The sequence below is a fragment of the Uranotaenia lowii genome, chromosome 1 (assembly GCF_029784155.1).
Source record: "Uranotaenia lowii strain MFRU-FL chromosome 1, ASM2978415v1, whole genome shotgun sequence".
Taxonomy (NCBI): Eukaryota; Metazoa; Arthropoda; class Insecta; order Diptera; family Culicidae; genus Uranotaenia; species Uranotaenia lowii.
This window is the reverse complement of record NC_073691.1, coordinates 80,177,234-80,199,205: the sequence shown is the minus strand read 5'-3', so window position 1 is coordinate 80,199,205 and position 21,972 is coordinate 80,177,234. Positions and strand designations below refer to the sequence as shown.

The 21,972-nt window shown below is 35.8% G+C and overlaps 1 protein-coding gene across 9 annotated transcripts in view; it reads left to right on the top strand.

Annotated features, from left to right (window-relative positions):
• The window catches only part of LOC129738963 (transcription factor kayak), an 82,959-nt gene extending 64,745 nt beyond the window's left edge, over positions 1 to 18,214 (top strand). For 2 of the 9 annotated variants that reach the window (XM_055730308.1, XM_055730309.1), the window contains exons 2-3: positions 13,815 to 14,671; positions 16,505 to 18,214. In XM_055730308.1, coding sequence (XP_055586283.1) covers positions 13,815 to 14,671; positions 16,505 to 16,937 — 1,290 coding nt within the window. In that variant the 3' untranslated portion in view covers positions 16,938 to 18,214. Of the gene's footprint in view, positions 1 to 11,636; positions 12,252 to 12,385; positions 12,404 to 13,491; positions 13,709 to 13,814; positions 14,672 to 16,504 lie in introns of those variants that run through there. The other 7 variants (XM_055730317.1, XM_055730315.1, XM_055730312.1 and 4 more) reach the window with 7 other exon arrangements.
• The last annotated feature ends 3,758 nt before the right edge of the window (positions 18,215 to 21,972 follow it).

Here is a 21,972-nt window from a genome sequence, read left to right as displayed (position 1 = left end):
GAATCTATGCGATAATACACAGCTCTCTGTTTTATTTCATCATCTGAAATTGCTTTAAAATAACGAAATGAATTGGGAAACCACTGTTTTGGGTCATCTCATAAATTTCGCATGTTATTTGGTCAATTTGGATTTGGTGGCCCACGATTCCCCACCATTTTTCAAAATCCAAAAAATATTGCTTTTTTTAAAACAGTCAGAATTCGGAGAAAATAACTTTTTCAAAATTTTAAAAAAATACCTTATGATACCTTGAAAATGTAGAAAACCATACCATTTTTTATTTTCATTTTATCTTTTATAATAAAGAAATTATGGAACAACGAAAAAAAGTGGCCCATGATTCCCCACTCTCCCATACTTATTTTAACGCTTGCTTTGGTAATCGTTGGCTGTAGACAGAATCCAAGTCGGCGACGAGGACGGTCTGCTGTACTTTGTACAGATTACAATAATAGCTTTATCGAAGCGCGCAGATTGGTTCTTTGTTTTGGCCGCTTATTGCGCGCCCGACCTTGTTCGTGTTGTCAACTCAACACGGCGCTGGACAAGGCTTGCGGCTGATCTTCTGCCTGGTTCGTCGCAGTCAGTTTGACAACAACAAAGGAGGACAATTCAATTTGGAAGACCCGCCGCCATCAGCAACTTTCTCTATCCCTATTATCGCGTGATTGTGCGAAAAGCTATCCCCGCCCCGCACACAGACTGAACAAACAACTTCATTTCAGCCATCAATCTGTGTTTTTTTTGTTTTGGGGCTCACGATAACCAACCGCGCCCTGCCCTGACTGACACGGTTGTTTGTTGTCGTCGGCGGACGTTCGCTGAGGTGATGGATTTCCGACCGACACGGAGAAGCATCGAGAGGCACCTCGCGTAGCGAGCTTGCCCAAGAACATACTTACCTATCTATAGACAGTAGATAGGTAGATAATCACGTTCAAATAATCATCGTAGGAGGCGACGCTCAGGAATGTCAGTAATCTTACACTTCTGATACAAAGCAAGCAGCGCGCATTGGGTACAATTTTACCCCATTTATATATTTATCGTTTGCCCTTGACTTCGATATGCGGCAAGTTGTGGATCGAAAACGGAACAAACGAGAAAACAAAATCGCCAATGTCAAGCAGTAAAAATCTTTCAAGAATGAACCCCACCAAAATTGTCGATCAGAAAAACATTATTTATCCTTCATTTATACAAGGGGAGCCGCCGTGTGTTTTATTGTCAATCTTCGTGTTTCGTCGTTCGAGTCTCTATTCTATCGTGTTTGTGTGCTAGCTACACCAAATGCGGCTTCTCTATCACCGACCGTTTCGTTTGAATTCATTTTCGCACAGACCACATTTATGGGAACCCCACTAGTTTAGTGGCCGCCTCGGTGGCGTCGTTCTTTATACGACTAAAACCGACGACCATTCCACATAGCAGGCCTAGGGTGGATCAATTTTGTTGTCGAAAATGGAAAACATGTTTTGTATCCGATACCGGACGGAAATTGGAGAAAGTGATTATGCATTCTAGCCTATTTCTAGACAAATCGTCTATGGCCTAAGGTAAACGACGGAACAGCTTAATCCAATCAACCATAGCGTACTTTTATTGTTACTGCAGTGGAACAAAAACCGGCCGCCCATAGGGACGTAGGTAGACACCAAACACATGTGTGTCTGTAGATAGAGAACTGCAACCATCAGAAAGTATGCCATGAAATTGCGAAATTCTGCTGAACTGACGACGCGGTGGCCGGCACGGCTTCTCGTTCGATTTCGCTTGCTGAACTGCACCCATACCCTGAGCAAAGAGAGAGAGAGAGAAGTAACCGGCACTAAATACACTCGCTCGAGCTTGTTCGAGCCGGATTCGCACGACTGCACGAACGTGTCCGGACACGTTCACAGACAAAGGCGACGCATCGCAGGTTCGAATGAAGAAAAAAAACAACTGCGAGGGCGGTTTGTCCTTTCAACTCCCTGTTTCTTATCCATTTACCTTATGTAGATACAAAACAAAGCGCCCTCTGTCCAAATACGTGCGATTTAAGGAGCTGTTAAAGTCCAAATAGTTGGCCTAACATGTTTCCAGCTGTGAAAAACTAGACTTAGAAAAGGTTACGTCCACATATAGCGGGAAGGCCATGGCGCACACGTGTGCCAATTTCAATTTGTTAATTGTTTTCTGTCGCCATGCTTGAACCCCGAAACGGGGGTTTACAGCCAATCATATGCAGGAAACATATTTTAGCAGCAAGTTTAGTGTCAAACAGTAAAATACTGACTGCTCTTTGTTTTTGCCGCGCGGTTACTATTTCCCTCGCCTACTAGTGTCGTTCAGTAGAAAGAAACACTACGAGTTGAGATCGCCAGCAAAGTAGGCATTTGTATCTTGCGCTTTTGAAACTTTTGAAAACACAACATTTGAGGACAGGAAAACAATCGCGCTCTGGCTGGAGCGAACAACGACAATTAGGTATCTATATAGAGGGACCAATCAATATGCAAACAGGAATACATACTGTGGTGTTTACTGGCTAGTTATAGCTCTAACTAAACAACGTCGCTTTGTCACAGACAGACGTACGCACTAGACCGGCTCGAAGTTGGACTTCCACGACGATTTCAAATGGATGAACGTTGAGATCTTGCGTTTTTGAATATTAAATGGGTTTTATAATAACGTGTTCAATTTTTTTTTAACTAGAATAACTATCAATAGTGAAAAATTTACAAAAATAATGACACAAAAAGATAAAATAATGATCAAAGACTAAAAATCACAAATTATACCAAAATTAAAGATTTAATGGCTTTTTAAGTAATAATTTTGTTTTTTTCATATTTTTTTATTTTTTTTAATATTTATTTTTTAAATTAATTTTTTTTATGGAACTATTTTTTTAGTTGAGTTTTAATTTTTTCTTAATTTATCTTTTCTCTAATATTGTTTCAAATTTATTCCTTTTTCTAAATTTTTGCTGTATTTAAAAATTTTATTTTTTCCCTTCTTTTTTATCATTTCCGCATATTTTTTTTCATTTTTTTTATAGTTTCGAATTTTTCGTTATTTTTAATTAATTTTTTTTTACAATTTTCTGTGCTCGCTGTTTCTTTTTTATTTTTCTAAATTTTTTTATTGTTTATCGATTGTTCAATTGTTCCTCAGTTTTTATTTTTTTTTAATAATTTTTTTTTTCAATTCTTTTTTTAATTATTTTATTTTTGCTCAATTTTTATTATTTTTCTCGTTTTTTTATTTTGCTTAATTTTTTATATTTTTTTCATTTTTCTTCTCCTTTTTTCTATTTTTTTTTTAAATTTAATATATCTTTTCTCCATTTTTTTTATTTTTCCCATTTTATTAAATTCTTCATTTTTTTCAAAAGTTTTTTTCCTATTTTTTCTTCATTTTTTTATTTTTATTTTCATAATTTTAAGTTTTTCTCTTTAGTTTTTTATTTTTTCCTCATTCATTTATTTTTTGACAACTTTTTTAAATCCCTTTTTATTATTTTCTCATTTTTTTTATTTTATTCTCTTTTTTAAATATTTTTTTCTCCATTTTTTATTTTTTTCTTCATCTTTATTTATTTTTCTTCCATTTTTTTACATTTTCTCAATTTTGTTATTTTTTTCTCAATTTTTTTTATTTTTTTTCTCAATCTCAATTTCTCATTTTATTTTATTTTTTCTCAATTTTTTTAAATTTTGTTTATGGTAAAACGACTATAATCGAAACAAAAAAAAAAATTTTTGTTTCTCAATTTTTTTTACTTTTTTCTCAATTTTTTTTATTTTTTTGCTCAATTTTTTTTATTTTTTTCTCATTTTTTTTTTTTATTTTTTTCTCATTTTTTTTTATTTTTTTCTCAATTTTTTTTATATTTTTCTCAATTTTTTTAATTTTTTTCTCATTTTTTTTTTTATTTTTTTCTCAATTTTTTTAATTTTTTTCTCAATTTTTTTATTTTTTTCTCAATTTTTTTATTTTTTTCTCATTTTTTTTATTTTCCATTTTTCTCTCCATTTTTTTATTTGTTTTATCCGTTTTATTTTTTTCTCTATTTTTTTTATTTTTTTTCTCAATTTTTTTTATTTTTTTCTCAATTTTTGAATTTTTTTCACCATTTTTTCTCTTCTTTTTTTTTATGGCTTTCTCAGCTGTTTTTTTTATTCACATTTTTCCAACTTTTTATGTTTTTTGTGTGTTTTATTCAATATTTTTTCATTTTTTTATCTCAATTAAAAAAATCTCAATTTGGTTTTAATTTTTTCCTACATTTTTTCTATTGTTTTACCCGTTTTTTCTTCATTCATTTCTCCTTTTTTATATTTTTGTCCATTTTGTATTTTTTCAATTTTACTTTATTTTTTCTTTCCATTTTTTTAATTCTATTTCTGATTTTTTCCTCATATTTTTTTTATTTCTTTCCTTATTTATTTAATTTTTCTCCATTCTGCTATTTTTGTTTTAATTTTATCTCCATTTATAGCTTTCTGAATTGTTTTCTATAGATTCTCATTTTTTTAATTTTTTTTTAAGTTTTTTGTTTAATTTTTTTCTTTTTTTTATCTCAATTTTATAAAATCTTTTATTTTTACTATAGATTTTAATTATTGTTTAAGTTCTCAATAAATTTTGGTTTTATATAATGGCAATGACAACGGAATGATTTTGGATGTTCGTGTAAGCGACAAGCATTCCAACTTGTCATTTTGATATGTTTTTTCATTGTTTTCCTTTGTTGATTCTTAATATTGTTAACTCTTGATTTGTAGCAAAAGGTGTAGATTACCTCAAGACAAATGTTAAAAAATCTCTAATATTGTTTCAAATTTATTCCTTTTTCTAAATTTTTGCTGTATTTAAAAATTTTATTTTTTCCCTTCTTTTTTATCATTTCCGCATATTTTTTTTCATTTTTTTATATTTTCGAATTTTTCGTTATTTTTAATTAATTTTTTTTACAATTTTCTGTGCTCGCTGTTTCTTTTCTATTTTTCTAAATTTTTTATTGTTTATCGATTGTTCAATTGTTCCTCATTTTTTATTTTTTTTTAATAATTTTTTTTCAATTCTTTTTTTAATTATTTTATTTTTGCTCAATTTTTATTATTTTTCTCGTTTTTTTAATTTTGCTTATTTTTTTATATTTTTTTCATTTTTCTTCTCCTTTTTTCTATTTTTTTTTAAATTTTTAATATATTTATTCTCCATTTTTTATTTTTCCCATTTTATTAAATTCTCCATTTTTTTTTAAGTTTTTTTCCTATTTTTTCTTCATTTTTTTATTTTTATTTTCATAATTTTAAGTTTTTCTCTTTAGTTTTTTTATTTTCTCCCCATTCATTTATTTTTTGACAATTTTTTTATCCTTTTTTTATTATTTTCTCATTTTTTTTTTATTTTATTCTCTTTTTTAAATATTTTTTTCTCCATTTTTTTATTTTTTCTTCATCTTTTTTTATTTTTCCCCCATTTTTTTACATTTTCTCAATTTTGTTATTTTTTTGTCATTTTTTTAATTTTTTTTCTCAATTTTTTTTATTTTTTTCTCATTTTTTTTATTTTTTCTCAATTTTTTTTATATTTTTCTTAATTTTTTTAATTTTTTCTCTATTTTTTAATTTTTTTTATTTTTTTCTCATTTTTTTTTATTTTTCATATTTTTCTCCATTTTTTCATTTGTTTTATCCATTTTATTTTTTCTCTTTTTTTTTATTTTTTTCTCAATTTTTTTTATTTTTTTTCTCAATTTATTTCTATTTTTTTCTCAATTTTTTTTTTATTTTTTTCTCAGTTTTTTAATTTTTTTCTCCATTTTTTTCTTCTTTTTTTATTTTTGTTTTTTTTTATTTTTGTTCTTTTTTTTCCTCCATTTTTTAATTTGTTTTCTCCATTTATTTTTTTCCTTTTTTTCATTTTTATCTTAAATTTTTTCCATTTTTTATTTTTTTCCATTTTTTTATTATTTTTCTCCATTTTTTATTTGTCCTTATTTTATTTTTCTCCATTTTTTCCCATTTTCATCAATTTTTTATTTCTTTCAAATTTTTTATGGCTTTCTCAGCTGTTTTTTTTTATTCAAAATTTTTCCAACTTTTTTATGTTTTTGGGTGTTTTATCCAATATTTTTTCATTTTTTTTTATCTCAATTAAAAAAATCTCAATTTGGTTTTAATTTTTTTCTACATTTTTTCTATTGTTTTACCCGTTTTTTCTTCATTCATTTCTCCTTTTTTATATTTTTGTCCATTTTGTATTTTTTCCATTTTACTTTATTTTTTCTCTCCATTTTTTTAATTTTTTCTCCATTCTGCTATTTTTGTTTTAATTTTATCTCCATTTATAGCTTTCTGAATTGTTTTTTATAGATTCTCATTTTTTTAATTTTTTTTTTTAAGTTTTTAATTGAATTTTTTTCTATTTTTTATCTCAATTTTATAAAATCTTTTATTTTTACAACAGATTTTAATTATTGTTTAAGTTCTCAATAAATTTTGGTTTTATATAATGGCAATGACAACGGAATGATTTTGGATGTTCGTGTAAACGACAAGCATTCCATCTTGTCATTTTGATATGTTTTTTCATTGTTTTCCTTTGTTGATTCTTAATATTGTTAACTCTTGATTTGTAGCAAAAGGTATAGATTACCTCGAGACAAATGTTAAAAAATCAAAAAAATAAATTATAACGACAACGGATACCTTATAAGTTATTTATAAAACACATATGTTTTATTATTTATTTACAATTCGGCACTGGTCGATTTTTGTTGTGTCCCAATAAAGGATACTGTCCAACTTGTAAGATTGAAAAAAAGAAATTGTTTCCATAAAAATTTCAAGTTTTCAAATAACTAGGCCCTCAAAAACATTAGAAATAATATCGCGTATCATTTCAAATATGTCTGCTGACGTTTGCCTAAAACTTTTAAAAGACGTCATCAATCCGTCACAAATCCGTGCCATTACTCACGATTTAATATTTTGAAATTCTTATTTTGGCATACGTAAGTTTCGGTTTATTTTTCAAAGAACGTCTGAGCGTTAAACGCTATATCTTATCGGTCTTGAAAAAAAAAAACAAATTATTTAAAAGCTGAATCATTTCGCGATTCGCGGAATTGCTGCAAGCGTCAGAGCACTCTAGCTAGTTGTTAGACTCTTATCAGCGCAGGCAGCAGTGTGTGCCGCGATAAGAGGGCCCGGCAGCTGTGCTGGATTTCAACGAAAATAATCATCAGCACACAACACAGTAGGCGGATTTGTTCTCTGTTTGGCAGCAGAACTGCCCTATGCCTGCCGCCGGCTGGATTTAATCTTTTTTTTGGCGTATCTTAGCGTGAACATTGATACCGTCGGTTTTGGCATTACGGTATTAAGTTTTAACCAACCCCCTGGCAACTTGACAGTTTTGGCGAGTTTCGTGTGCCTGATTCAAAATCGCAGATGTCGCATGTGTACCGCTTGTTTACATACTTTTCGAGCCATGCGTATGGAAAGGGCACATTATCAAATGTGGTGCGAATCAGGCAAATTCATAACTTTCGAATGAATGAAAAAAAAGATTCAACCGAAATTATTATACACATTCATTAATCTACCTATTTATTTATTGTATAGGAACAGTTTTTACATAAAACAAGAAATTTCCTGCTATAATGTGAAAGTTTTGCCATTCTAAAATTTTCATATGTATCGCAGTTTATGAAAATCACTTGATGATTGTTGTGATAATGTTTTGTTTTTCATTTATTATGTACGATTGTCCACAATAGTTTCGGTGGAAGGGATACTTGTTCCAAAAAACTGCCGTATATCTGTGGATTATTTTGATCAGTCCAGAAGTTTTAGACCTAATAAATGACAAACAGATTTACGTCTGTGAGTCGTTTGTATCGACTAAACTTTTGAAAACTGATTGTTTTTACATGTAACTGAGCTAAAATTTTTAGATTCGAATCATTTTTTCATTTGTCAATTGAAAGAGATTATATTTCAATATGCGTCCTTCCGACATGTTATGTCGCTTGATTTTCGATTTGACAGAACCAGAGAACCAGAAAAAACTGGCACACGCGATTTGTATGGGAAACGTCAAGTTGCCAGGGGGTTGGTTTTAACACAGAACACAAAGTAAAATTTTAAGATATTTTTATAATTTTAAAATGCTTAATCCACAGTTGTCGAAGAGTGAAAACGGTAATCCGTTCTCCATTTCCGGTTTGAAACGATTTGAAAACAGCAATACAATGACTGTTTTGGTGTCCACCTAACAGCAGCAGGAAGTAAGCACTCGACAGCTGTCACCATTATTATGGATTGGAATAGTGCAGATATACATAGTATATAGGATAGTTTAAGGAAACTAGCGTCGTGTCTTGAGTCAGATAGAAAAAGTTCTTGGCTGAGCTAATTCAATTACCTACCAGAGTCCGCACATTGAGAAATCAGAAGCGACAGTTGGCACACAATCTTTCTAGTAATACTAATAATGGTATCGAAAGGGCTTATTTAAACATTTGACCATATTGACCATTTGATCATTATGGTCAAACCTCAAAAAGGCGTCAGTCAACAGCCACAAAGTCGTTGCAAATTTGCAGTCAAAACGCCAAAGTTGGCGCAGGAAATCGCGTTGCTGCAAAGAAAATGGTTCTGCTGCGAACGCCTCCTTTGTTTATTTACATTCTATATTTTCCATTATCGCGAACAAATCGCGGCCGTTTTGCTTCCGAGAATTGTACGACGATGCCAAATCGAGACGTTCTTGTCCAATGTTGTGTGGATAGATAGTTAGAGAGAGTTCAATGGCGTCGCGGGAACAAACAACATAAACAAACAAGCAATTCTCGGAACGGATGAGAATCTATTCTGAGACATGAATTCCGAAGATCTTTTAGTTGAGTTTTCGATTTGAACTATTTTATGTGGTTTCCTTTAGTAATTAAACGGAAAATACTTCCCTGAACGCAAAATGTGCGTTAGAAAGTCCCAAACACATTTGAAATTTGAAATATTTCCACGCTCGCATTGTAAACCATCAACCGGTTATCAATTTAGCCGAAAAACCCATTCGACGTCCACGCGCGCTTTTTTTCACTAACCGAGAGAAAACGAAAACCTCTCCCAAAAAAAAAAAAGAAGACGCTAAGAGTCAACATAAACACGCGAGGTGATAAATCTTACCGACTTGATAGGGTGCAAATGGAGCGACCGGCAAGCAAACATCCACACACACACACTCGGAAATGGGTAAAAACAATAATGTGCAAAAATTCGCTTGTGTCCTATAAATATATCTCGGTTTTCGGATAGAATATGCATTCCACCGAACGCTGAATGTTGTTGGTTTGCTAACTGCCTGGCCGGCTGCTGCACACTACCGGTTACAATCCGAAGTTCTGGTATATCATTCGGCACTCATCATGATACTAATCAAATTTCGATTTCAAAATTCATCTGATGTGTACCGTAAGGTAGTCAGTTGGGACCGCTTGCCTTTAAACCTTTCAAAAATGACATAACAACCCTTTCGAGGTCAAAAAAAATCCTTTTGAGACCATCAACACGGAAAACGCTTGACTTTTTCAGAAGATTGTATGTTTTGGTACTTTAACGTTTGAAAACCTTTCCCTGGTAAGAATACAGATAAGGTTTTAAGGTTCGGAATATTGGCATAAGGACCCAGGATCCGGGATGAGCATTAGAAGACGGGACCAGAGTTCTACATCAGCACATCCAGGATCAGGATCCAGCACCTGAATTTGTGATTTGATTTCGGTATCAGAATTGTGATCAGGATCAAGGATAGTCCAGGATTCAGGACTAGGATCCGGAATCATGATATAGCATCAGGATTCAAGATCGAAAGATTCGAAAACAGGAGGATCCGAGTTCCAGGATAAGTATCCGGATCAGAATCCGGAATCAGTCAGATGACAACAGATTAAAATCCTACAAAATAATCCGGGATCAGAATCCACCATCTGAATTCTTATTAAGGTTTCAAGATCTGAATTCGGAACATGGTTCAGGGTCAAGACCTAGGATAAGAAATTAGTACTGGGATTCGAAATCATGATCCAGGATCAGCATCCACTATCATTTTCAGGGTTCCGGATAAAGATCAAAACCGAGATCAGGATCCGGGATCAAGAATAAGGAAAGGTATCAGTATCTGGAATCACCATTATGATATGGAATCAGGGTTTAGATTCAAAATGGGATGGTGAAAACCTCTGGTTAATCCCTCGATTAATGAAACAAAAGGATTTAGATTCGTAGCCAGATTCAGGGTTTCAAAATCAGAATTCACGACCTGAGGTCAGGGTCCCGAATCAGGCAGCATGCTAAGAATCCGAATTCAGGGTCCAGGATCATAATTTAGAATCAGGATCGAGGATCAACATCAAGATTTAAAAAAATCAAAATGGACCCAGGATCAGATTCAGGATTACGGTTAGGATCCAGGATAAAAAATCAAGATTGAAATCAGGGGCCAGAATCTAGCATCAGGATCTATGATTGAGAATCTGAGTCATCAGAAATCAGGGACCAGGATACGAAATGATCCTGATCTAGATTCATGATCAGGCTCTAGGATCATGATTCTTGATCTGAGTTTAGAATCCAGATCAAGTATCAGCATCAAAATGCAGAATTAGGGTCTGAGATCGTATTTACATCACAATCAGATTTCGAGATCAGGATCCAGGATAATCATCAAAGTCTAGAGTCAGGATCTTGGATCACCAACCCAAATAAGAATGAGGATCAGAATCAAGGACAAGATTCAGAATTAAGATTAGGACCTAGGATCGAAATTCAAGATCTAGATCAGGGTCCAGAATCCTACCAGTGGCACAAAGCCTCGATCCCGACATCGACCAGAAGATCGAGACGTCCAGGTTGCTTGCCACACGAGATGATCGCTTGTAAAATTTTGAAAGTTTACGCATTAAGAAAAATAGTGAACAGTGGACTCACTTGCATGCAAGTTTGAATAAAGACATTGTCTTGCCCACAGATTCTTGTTTCGTTTCAATGAATGAATGGATAGTTTAGACAAATCATCTACTGCTCAGATGTGAGGTTTATCACACACACCTGAACCCTAAAAATTTGGTCTTGGTGAATGGACGGCTTTTCCCGTGACATTGCAAAAATATCAACTTGTCAAGTAGATGGTCCAAATTTTGACGTTAAACATCAAATTAGTGTATGTATACTGAACTGAGCGCAAAGGAATGGTGCAACACACCGATACCTACACCGAAACGTTTGAAATTGTTTGTATTTTCCCTATTTTTTTTTTGGTTTCTGCCTAAACAACACATGGTTTTATTTTTAGCACTACCAGTATGTCACGAATACAGTACAGTAGGCATAGCTCAGGCAGCAGAGCTCGCGAAAATCATCCGCGGACCATGCTGAACGATCCTAGTTGGCTTAGTTGTTTTTGTTTTTAAATATCTTTGGGTTGTTGTTTGTGGTTGTTGTCAGAAGTAGAAGACGAGGAAAAGCGAAATGTTGCTGCCGGCAAGCAGTTTTCCCTTGCCGAGATGCAAATTTTCCGCTCTCTCCGGGTGGGTTCCTCTCGATCGTTTATCCACCCATGAGACAGGGACGATTTCAGTTACGAAAACGACATCCAACAGGCCGCGCGCGCGTCCTGTTCTCTGCTGCGCCGAGAAAGATCTGCACGCGTCGTCGTCAAAGGCTTTGACCAGTGTAGTGTCCCAGAAGCCTAGCGATCTTTCCTCGATTTTATTTTTAAGTTATCGAAACGAACGAAACTATACACCAAGTAGTTAACGTTTACCGGTTTTCTAATCGAAGATAGGAACTTTTTGTGTTGGTTCGTTATTAATTTCCCTAAGCCCGGTCGTAGTGTTATGCAGTTTGACAGATTTTTCTAGATCACGTGATTAACTGTTTCAACGATTTCAACGGGTTGCCGTAATCACAACCGCAAAAAGCACGAAAACCATACGAATCTTACGAAACTTTACGACGAAACAACAACAACTGTAGAACAAATTTTTAGAAGCCAGTGAACGTGTAGTACTCGGAAGAAGTACTCACCCAACTAGTTAGTAAATTGCTAGACAGCAACGCCGTCATCGGTTCTACTTCGGTCCGAGGATCTTGCACGACAAACTCAAAAGTGACGTAACATCAACGGGATTTTACTAAAGTTCAAATTTTGATATCACCTGTTTTGTGAAATACCCACGTAGTTGAGTGTGTAAAAATTTTCGCTCCGGATAAGCAACGACATGCTTTGATGAGTAGTCAAAATTCTGCCGAATTTTTCACTTTCCGCATTAAACTTGGGATGTCAAAGAAGGAAAAAACATTCGAGCAAAAAAATATTCGCGAAATTGTTGAGGGTGGTTGGTGTGGTGATTTCATGCAACAATGAAGAATGTTAAGAGAAGAAAAAAAACACACCAAAAACATAGAAAGTTCACTCTGTATCGAATCACGCTTAAAAATAACACGGCCATACATCCTTCCCAAACTAGGAGAAGCTGAGCTGAACAGGCGATCAGATGATGATGATGTCTGATTAAAATTGGATTCGCCTTTTTTTCGCGATGTCGAATTTTTGACGCGCGCTCTCTCTCTCTCTCTCTCTCTCTTACTTTTGTTGATGTGCATTAATGAGCCCGGTGTGGGTGGGTGGTCATCAGTAGGGTGACCCTAGTTTTTATCAACTACATTTCTTTAAGCTTAGTTGCCAACCCCCAATTTTGATCCATTAAATCATTGAACAATACTGGCAAAAAATTAGCACTTTCGGATAACTATTAAGGCAAAATATACCTTTTAAATTTGTATGAAACTTTCCATGGAAAAGTGAAAATTTTCAATACAATTTTTGAGGCCAAGTTGTTCATCAAATTGCTAAGCCCCAGCAACGGTTTAAAAAGTCTCTCGTTGGAGCCTATAAGTCGATTTATGGACTGGAAACGTTCAAAAACTACGCAGTGAAAAACCTTAATTTGAAATTTTCACGCTGATCACGTTGATGTTTTAACAGTGTTAAAATTTGTATTTCTCAACTAGAATATGTTGTCCAGACAGCAAACATTCTAAATGAAGAGAATGGCGACTAGTTTATGTTAGATCTTGTATATTTTGTTGTAATAAAACTGTTTGTTTACGTTTTTTTCATAAGACGTAATAAAAGCTCACGCGAGCTATAATGATTACTCAAAAAGTACTAAACAGTAACTACATACTAATTTACTGAACGAAACATACCGATCATAACTATTTGTTACTAAAATATTCTTCATTGATGACTGAAAACACCCAAGCTTTTTGCGACAAATGGCAAATGGTGTGAGGTCGAAGATCATCTTCATTCGATCGAAACCGGCTAATGCAAACCGGAAACACACATGAACCGCCGGTAACCAATCAATTATTATTATTTAACTTTTTCTACCCTTTACCACCGTGTGCTGTGCTGCAGACAGTCGGTCTAGGTCGCATGATAATCAACGGACTAGTTACTGGCAAATACAAATTAATATACATATCAATACGATAAGAGAAAACCAAAACGATTGAACTTCGATTGACTCGATAGTTTTCCAGTACCTGTGGCGATAGCTCGACAAAGAAGTTATTGCAAAATGGATGCCTGTGAGATTGCCAACTTTCTGGCCAAGGAACTTTTTATGCATCAGGTAGACGAAATACATCCGTCGATCACAGATTGCGTCCGCCCGAAACATGAAACATCAACTTAATCAAAATACTAACTGTCAATTTCCTTTCTCTGTCTCTTTTCAGTTTGCTTCCTTCGATGGTATCCACAGTGGTGTTCCGACCAAGACGACGGCCACCCTCACACCGACAACCCTCAAGAATATCGAACAAACCTTTATGGAACTGACGAGCGATACGTCGTGTAACATTCCCTGTCAAGCCGGTTTTGTCCCGCCACCGTTCAACTTCGAGGACCACAGCCAGGATCCGGAAGCGAGCCGCGAGTCGATGAGCTCGGCGTCCAACAGTTCCTGGCAGGTGACACCCCCACCCATCATCTCGGAGGACCTGGATTCCAAATCGTCAACCACCTCCCAGGAGCGCTGCGATAGCCTCGGGTCTACCCAGTCCACTCACTTCGCAAGCAGCAGACCTATTAGCGTTGGATTGGCGCTGACCTCAACTGCCGCCATGGTCCCCCAGACCCCTCCGAACGCCCCCACCACCAAGACCAAAACATCTCGCCGGAACATGGGCGGTCGTCGTCCAGCCCACGCCAGCAACCTTAGCCCCGAAGAGGAGGAAAAGCGTCGGGTGCGCCGGGAACGGAACAAAATGGCCGCGGCCCGGTGTCGCCGGCGACGCGAAGACCACACCAACGAGCTAGTGGACGAAACCGACCAGCTGGAACGGAAGAAACAATCGCTGCAGGACGAGATCAAGCAGCTGCAGCAGGAGAAGGAAGATTTGGAATTTCTGCTCGATTCGCACCGGGAACACTGCCGCTTCCAGGGCCGTCGGAGTCCCGCGGAACGGAAACCAGCGGAGGTGGCTCACCAGCAACAGCAGCACCAGCAGTTGCAGCAGCTAGTGCTGCCAATTACCAGTGTCGTCGTTAAGCAGGAACCGACGGAGGATGCCGACCAACCACCACGCAAAAAGTAAGTTACATGCATTCGGAAACTTTCGATGTCTTCGTCTTTGAATACTTTCTTGGTCAGGTTGACCAAAAACTCGAGCATAGTTGATTGCTGAACAAGCATCTTGTCCTAATCGGGAATGAATCGTTTCGCCTGAGCTGCTTCCTCTGCTGTTCTCCAGTTGGAGACAATAGTGGTGCTTTCCCAGTTCTTGAGTTCCGTATTCAAGGCACTCCTCGATACTCCGCAGAAAGTTTCAGGTCCAATTAACAGGCCCTGAGATCTTTTCCTAGCTAGCTGTTCCCTAGGATACCGCAGTGGCCTGGACCCCAGAATAAAAATACTCCACCATACTAAGAAGGCATACGAAATTTGGTGTCTCGTTATAGCTGTAAATATCCAGTAGGGAATTTTTGGCCCTAATTTCCATATTCCACATTCTCCTTTCTAAGGTAGACCCATAGAGCTGTTGCAGCCTTAACGATTACATGCTCTATTTGTTCCATGATAGCTTAGAGTCTAGTAATCCCTATATATTTCACTTGTGGTTCGAAGTTTAACACCCCCTTTTTTCTATGTTAGAGATTTTTCATGTTATTTTTCGTCTCATAGTGAATGTTATCACAGTAGTTTTGGAAGGTTCCCTACACTAGAAAAGTGCGTAGTTAATTGCAGATTACATTCCGTTAGATTGCATTTACCCCATATCTACTAAGTTGTCTGCAAAGCCAATAACTTCAAATCCCATTCATAAAAAAAAAGTTTTAAGTCCACGATTAAAGACCACAGCCACGGTGATAGAACCTCACCTTGTGGACATCCCTACGTTGGAGTGGCACTGATTGTAAGGCCTCTCAAGCTAGCATATGTGGTCATATTTATTAATTGATGCATCGAAGCTATCATTAAAAACCTAAAGTTTATCGAGGCAATCCATGACTTTGACATCGAGCACATGGAGAGTCATGGAGTGAGAATTTAGTTAGTTAAATGTTAGTCTTCATACAAATCAGTTCAATAAAAATAATTTTAGGACGTAAACACCACCTTTCAAAATTATGGATATCAGACTGATTGGTCTGAATGCCTTAGATTGAGTTTTATCTTGTTTCCCTGGTTTTGGGATGAAGATAACGTACACATTTTTCCACTGAGTGGGAATATGACATGGTACCATACTGACGACGAACGTTTCTCAACTTTTCAAGTTGCCTATTTCACACAAGAACTTTTCTGTTAGAAACACTTTCCTCCAGTGGACAGCTGGCTTCGAAAGCGTACATGATTTTGATTGTAAAACTGTTAGAATCTTCCTCTAGTTGCTTTGTTGTGTTTTCGTATCCTAGAAAGGTTTGTAAGCTTCAATTGTATATTTGTAGAGACTCCATTTGGTGTTCCAGGGAACTCTATAAACGTCCTTGATTATAACCCCTCCCACTATGTCCAGTCTAATGTTCCTGTGATTAGTCCTATCTATCATTCGTTATAAATCTAGGTTTGGTTCCCTCATTACAAATTTCGATATTATTTTGTAAAAAAAAAACTCTAATAAGGACTCACCTCTAGTGTTGATGTCGGTACTTCCCCACAGCGTGTGATGTGCGTTAGTATCGCAGCATGCGCTCGTCACTTTCTCATGTATTCTACAACCATCGTTGAGGGTATATCGGTGCTATCTCCGGGGAAATACGCTGACGATTTCACTGATACTGAGATGATAATTTTTAGATAATGATCAATTTTTTTCTCGTCTCATTGCTGAAAGTATTCAAAAGACAGTTAACGTGTATATGCATTAAAAAAAACCAAAATCACAACATACCTAACGTTCCATTCCTTCTCTCTCCTCCTCAGATTGATCCTCTCCAATGTGCTGGGCGACAGTCTGGACACGCCCACCCCGATCAGTCTGGCCCCGGTGCTGACCAGCGTTAATCTTCCCCGTGGCCTGATGAGCGACAGTGGCAGCTTGAATACGCCCCTCGCAGCAACGAGCAGCAACACCCTTATCGGCGGAGCAGGAATCGGATCCCGGCTTAATCGACCGGACAGCCTGAACGTGAAACCGTTGGCCCAGTTCCCGCTGATCAATGTGCGCAACATCCAGCAGGAAACCGGCGTCAACATCCAGACGCCCTCGAATGGGTTCTTCAACTTCGATTCGCTGATGGACGGCGGAACCGGACTGACGCCGATTGCCGCCCCCATCTCGCTGCCCTCCAACCGTGGACCGCTGGATCTGATCACGCCCACCAGCACCGAGCCATCCAAGCTGTGCAGTCTGTAAGAAAGAGAGAGAAAGGAGACCAAGGAGGAGGCGTCAGTGTTACCAAATCAAGCAATTATTAGATTTTGTTTTTTTGTATTACATGAATGACATTGATTTTTTTCTGTTCTTGATCGAATGTTGTCTGGATAAGTGTATGTGTTAAGTCAAATGATGGCATTGTGATGCAATATTATAAAGTTACTAAATTTTACGAAACTATTGATAAAGACACAAACAAAACTGTATGTTTGAGGAATGCCATTTCTAGAAGTAGATGTAACGCAAGGTTTTATTTGTGTTTTCTTTATTATTTGCAAAAAGTTATATTTTGATAAGAAGATTTCATTAACTTGAAACATAATATTTATTGATCGATTGTTAAAATTGAACGAATAAAGGTGTATATTTTATTTTCTAGAAAATAATGATTTCTTTCTTCAAGATGTGCCTTTTCTTAAGAATGTTTTTCGACCAGTCCTTTATATGTAAATCGGGAACTCAAAATCCTTCAATTTCTTCATGCTTTTTATATATTTTAAAATGAACAAAACAATAGCCAACATCTGCAGTATCAATAACCAAACTTTCAACAGAAATACCAACAAGAAATTAAAGCTTAGTATACCTTGTTTCGATTTAGTTCAAGTATTATATTTTACTACTACTAACTACTACGACGAACAATTTAGTGAGGATAACTATATCTAGTTAAAGAAAAAATAATACGACGCTCAAATTAAAGAGAAAAGTTCTCAAAAACGCGCCTCTCCCAAAATGAGATACATTGATATCCATCCAACGAAATCAAATTAGGAGAAAAGGAAAACTTTGTAACGGAGAAAACGAGAGGAAACAACGCAGAGCGAAACAAAAACGATCGAATACTATTACTAGCAGGCAGATAGTAAGAACAAGGGTTTTATAAATCGGAAACGGAGATCTATTTACAAAATAATACATATACCTACACTATATTTTACCGAACACGCGTGGAGAACGTCGAGCCCAAAAAGTACTTTAGAAGTGTTTGGAATGGCGGTGAAACGAGAGAAAAAAGATGGAAGCAAAACGAAACAAAAAAAAATCAAACTTCTTTATTTATGTAAAATAAAATGCAAAAGCCATTTATAGAGAGAGCAAAGCCAAGCTACTGCTGCAGATGGTTCAATTGCAATCGAAATGCTTGCTGAGAGATACAAAAGAAGAAAAAAAAATAATCCAAGCGAAAGCCATATTATCTACCTATCAACTACAAAACAATTGATACCAAATAGATACAAAAATTCATACACTAACGATTTGGGGTTTTTCATTTCGAAAGAAACTTAAAAGAACTCTTCCCAAGATCTTGTCTAATTCACATCGGTAACGAAGTGGATTTCCCGGAGGGTCGAAACGAAGTCAGTCCTTGGCTCGACCTCTTTTCCCAACCAACAACCCCACCATCGGATAGGGATGACGGTATAACGGAGGTCCTTTTGACCGGAGTCATTTACCTTATATGTTTTTTTTAACCTTTGCTGTTGGTTTCTCATTTGTAGCTATGATTTTATTGCAATATTTTGCATGAATTTAGGGAAAAATGTGAGGAATGCAACCTTCGTGGTCACCTGACTGCTAAGCAGTTTTCATCATTCGATTCAACAATGATGTGTACACCTGATTCAACGGTTTTGCATCTGTTTCAGATGCATTCTCGTTTGTTACAATATTTTTTTTTCGGAGGACATGCATGAATTAAGGGGATATCGGGGTGAATGAGCCTCTTCTCGTCAACTAATCGCTAAGTGATGTATATCGTTTGACTCAAACTTGTGTTTTACCCCATTATCATTTGTTGCAATGTTTTTGTTGATCTTTTCATCCGATTTTAGGGGATATCGGGCCGTTTGAGCCTGTTCTCGTAAGCTGATCGCTGAGCCGTGCACACCATTCGGCGACAAGTTCCACACTTAATCACTTGGTTTTTGTATTTCATTTGTGAACTGCTCGATTGTTAGATCGTAGTTTATTCACAAATATAATAAATTAGGGGGAGTTGAGGCTACATAGCCGTTAAAAGTCATTCTATTACAAAACAAGTGACACCATCAGATTGAGGATAAATAAATCTACCAAACAAAACTGATGATTCATGAAGCAGCTTGGCTGAAAGTACTTTGTCTGCTTCTCTTTGATTTTTTTCATTTTAGCGAAAAAGGGGAAAAATAAGCCACTTGTCATTGTTAATACAAAAAACTGGTACACAAATCGATTCAGCCGACATTTTCACAATAATGAGTACCTACAGTAATGTGGATTGGTAAAATCGGCATTATACCATTACACTTAAAAAACATAGGGAAAATCGGGTAAAATGAAGAATTGATCCAAACGCGGTGTAGACCATTCGATTGCCCGCATTTTTTTTTGCATAAGAAATGATTGATTTTTCAAGCGAGACTACCAAACGAATTAGGTATCTTTTTTGGCTGCTTTTTCAAGTGGTGGCTCCAGAGAAATGTCTCAGGAGCCACTTTCGCCTGAAAAAAAAAAAAAACAAATAACCTGGAAATTCAAAGTACACTTGAACCCCGACTAATAACACTAGTTTACAGAATTTTTGAACTCAGTAAACTGAAGGTCATTTCTAATGTAAAATCGGGCGCTGAATCCGAAAATGAAATTCAAAAAAATCTCAGTAGATCCGTTTTTAAGTTATGCTCCAAATATGAAATTTCGAAAAAAATAAAAAAGTTCTTGTACTTAGATTAAAATATCTCGGATGGCATAACAGTAATTTGAAATCCCTCTTTTGCATATTGAAGGTGAATAAGTTATCTATCGATCATCTGAACACTGTTTTTGCGTTTGACCAACTGTATTGTTGATATTAGTGACTTTATGAGAAAAAAAATTAAAAAAAAACGCATTTTTTAGAGAAAATTTTGTTTCAATGAAAGTTTTAGACTCGATGGTAGCATTTAAAAAATCTGATTTCCTTTTGCGCTTAAATGTCAATTTGAAACAAACATTTCAAGTGGTTATTTATCAACATCGGTTGAAAATTGAAGAAGTTATGGCTACTTTACCATAACTGAAATTTTTGGAGTTTTTAATAATTTAACGAACCGCAGTACACTTATCATAGTATAGGAAAAATGGAACATGATGAATCTCACTCGCTCTAAGTCAAAATTATTTATAAGCTTACCAGAAGGTCACATGCCAAGTTTCAGAAAGATCTGACCATAGGGAGGGGTTGCTTAAGTTTTAAACGTAAATAAAATTTTGAGGTATTTTGCCCGGAAGGAACGAAAAATACTGGTTTTTCATCAATAACTTCTTTCATCACTAGCTGATTGTTTTTTTATGGTTGATTTACTTAAAGCCTAAGTTGAGACAAATATTTCACCCGAAGACTGTAACTCGATTGGATTTGAAACAGAAAAGTTATTGCGGTTCAAAGATTGTATTTTGGTCGAAAATTGTCGTTTAAAACGCAATGCGTAAAAAGTACTCATTGCGTATTGGACAAAATTTGCAGCCTTTGAACCGCAATAACTTTTCTGTTTCTAATCCTGATCTTCCTGAAATTTGGCATGTGGCCTTCTGGTGAGCTAATAAATAATTTTGACTTAGAGCGAGTGAGATTTATCATGTTTGTTCCATTCTTCCTATACTATAATAAGTGTACTGCGGTTCGTTAAATTATTAAAAACTCCGAAAATTTCAGTTATGGTAAAGTAGCCATAACTTCTTCAATTTTCAACCGATTATGATAAATAACCACTTAAAATCTTTGTTTTAAATTGATATTCAAGTGCAAAAGTAAATCAGATTTTTTAAATGCTACCATCGAGTCTAAAACTTTCGTTGAAACAAAATTTTCTCTAAAAAAATGCGTTTTTTTTAAATTTTTTTTTCTCATAAAGTCACTAATATCAACAATACTGTTGGTCGAACGCAAAAACAGTGTTCAGATGATCGATAGATAACTTATTCACCTTCAATATGCAAAAGAGGGATTTCAAATTACTGTTATGCCGTCCGAGATATTTTAATCTAAGTACAAGAACTTTTTTATTTTTATCGAAATTTCATATTTGGAGCATAACTCAAAAACGGTTCTACTGAGATTTTTTTGAATTTCATTTTCGGATTCAGCGCCCGATTTTACATTAAAAATGTTAGTCAGTTAATCAAGTTCACGATTTTTTTTTAAATTTTGTAAACTAGTGTAATTGAAGCGTTTAATTATCGGCTTTGGTAACGTTTTTGATTATTTTGAAAATATTGAAATTATAGAAACAATCTGATGGGCCAACTGAGGAGCAGATAGAACGCAAAGAAATCTGAACAACGAGAAAGGAGATGCGTGGACCACCAGCACCATGCACGGACGACGCGAAATAGTGTAGGATACCTCCACGGAGTATCCGAGTAGAACGCGGCCCTTACGACGGAAGCTGTGGGGATAAGACAATACCTTTTCCGCAGTCGAACTCGTAGAGGGGAAAGTATCCACGCCGCGTAATACTCTCAGGTAGAGTGACTCCACGTCACCGGCAGGTGAGTCAATCGAGTCGGTATAGGATGACGTTTTCGCCGGGAATCATCCGAGTAGTTCCGTTAAGTCCAGAAAGTGTGCTGTGAAAGGCGCTTGTACAGGATAAGCTGCTCTCGATTCGGCACACTACCGGGCGAAGGAGAGAGGGCTTCGAGCAAAAACAAGCGGAACCAGGATCTCAAGCCGTTAGAGACGAGGTCTCTGGTCTCGTCTGGTCTTGTAGATTGGCACAAAAACTGACCTGTGTAAAATTTCAGCTCAGTTGAACTTGATTTAGGGGTTGTTACCGAACGCGTAACATTGTTTTGTTTTGATTTTAATTTAAATAGCTCAAGGCAACGCAACGGCGTATTCAAATTCAAACACGTGGTGAGCGAAGAGTAGGCGAAAATCAAAACGCACATGGGGTGGATGGCTTGCGTACGCTTAGGACGCAACGCCTCAAAATACAGGCGTTCTGATAGAACGCATAGCCGAGCGTTAAGACGCGTTATTTACTTGGTG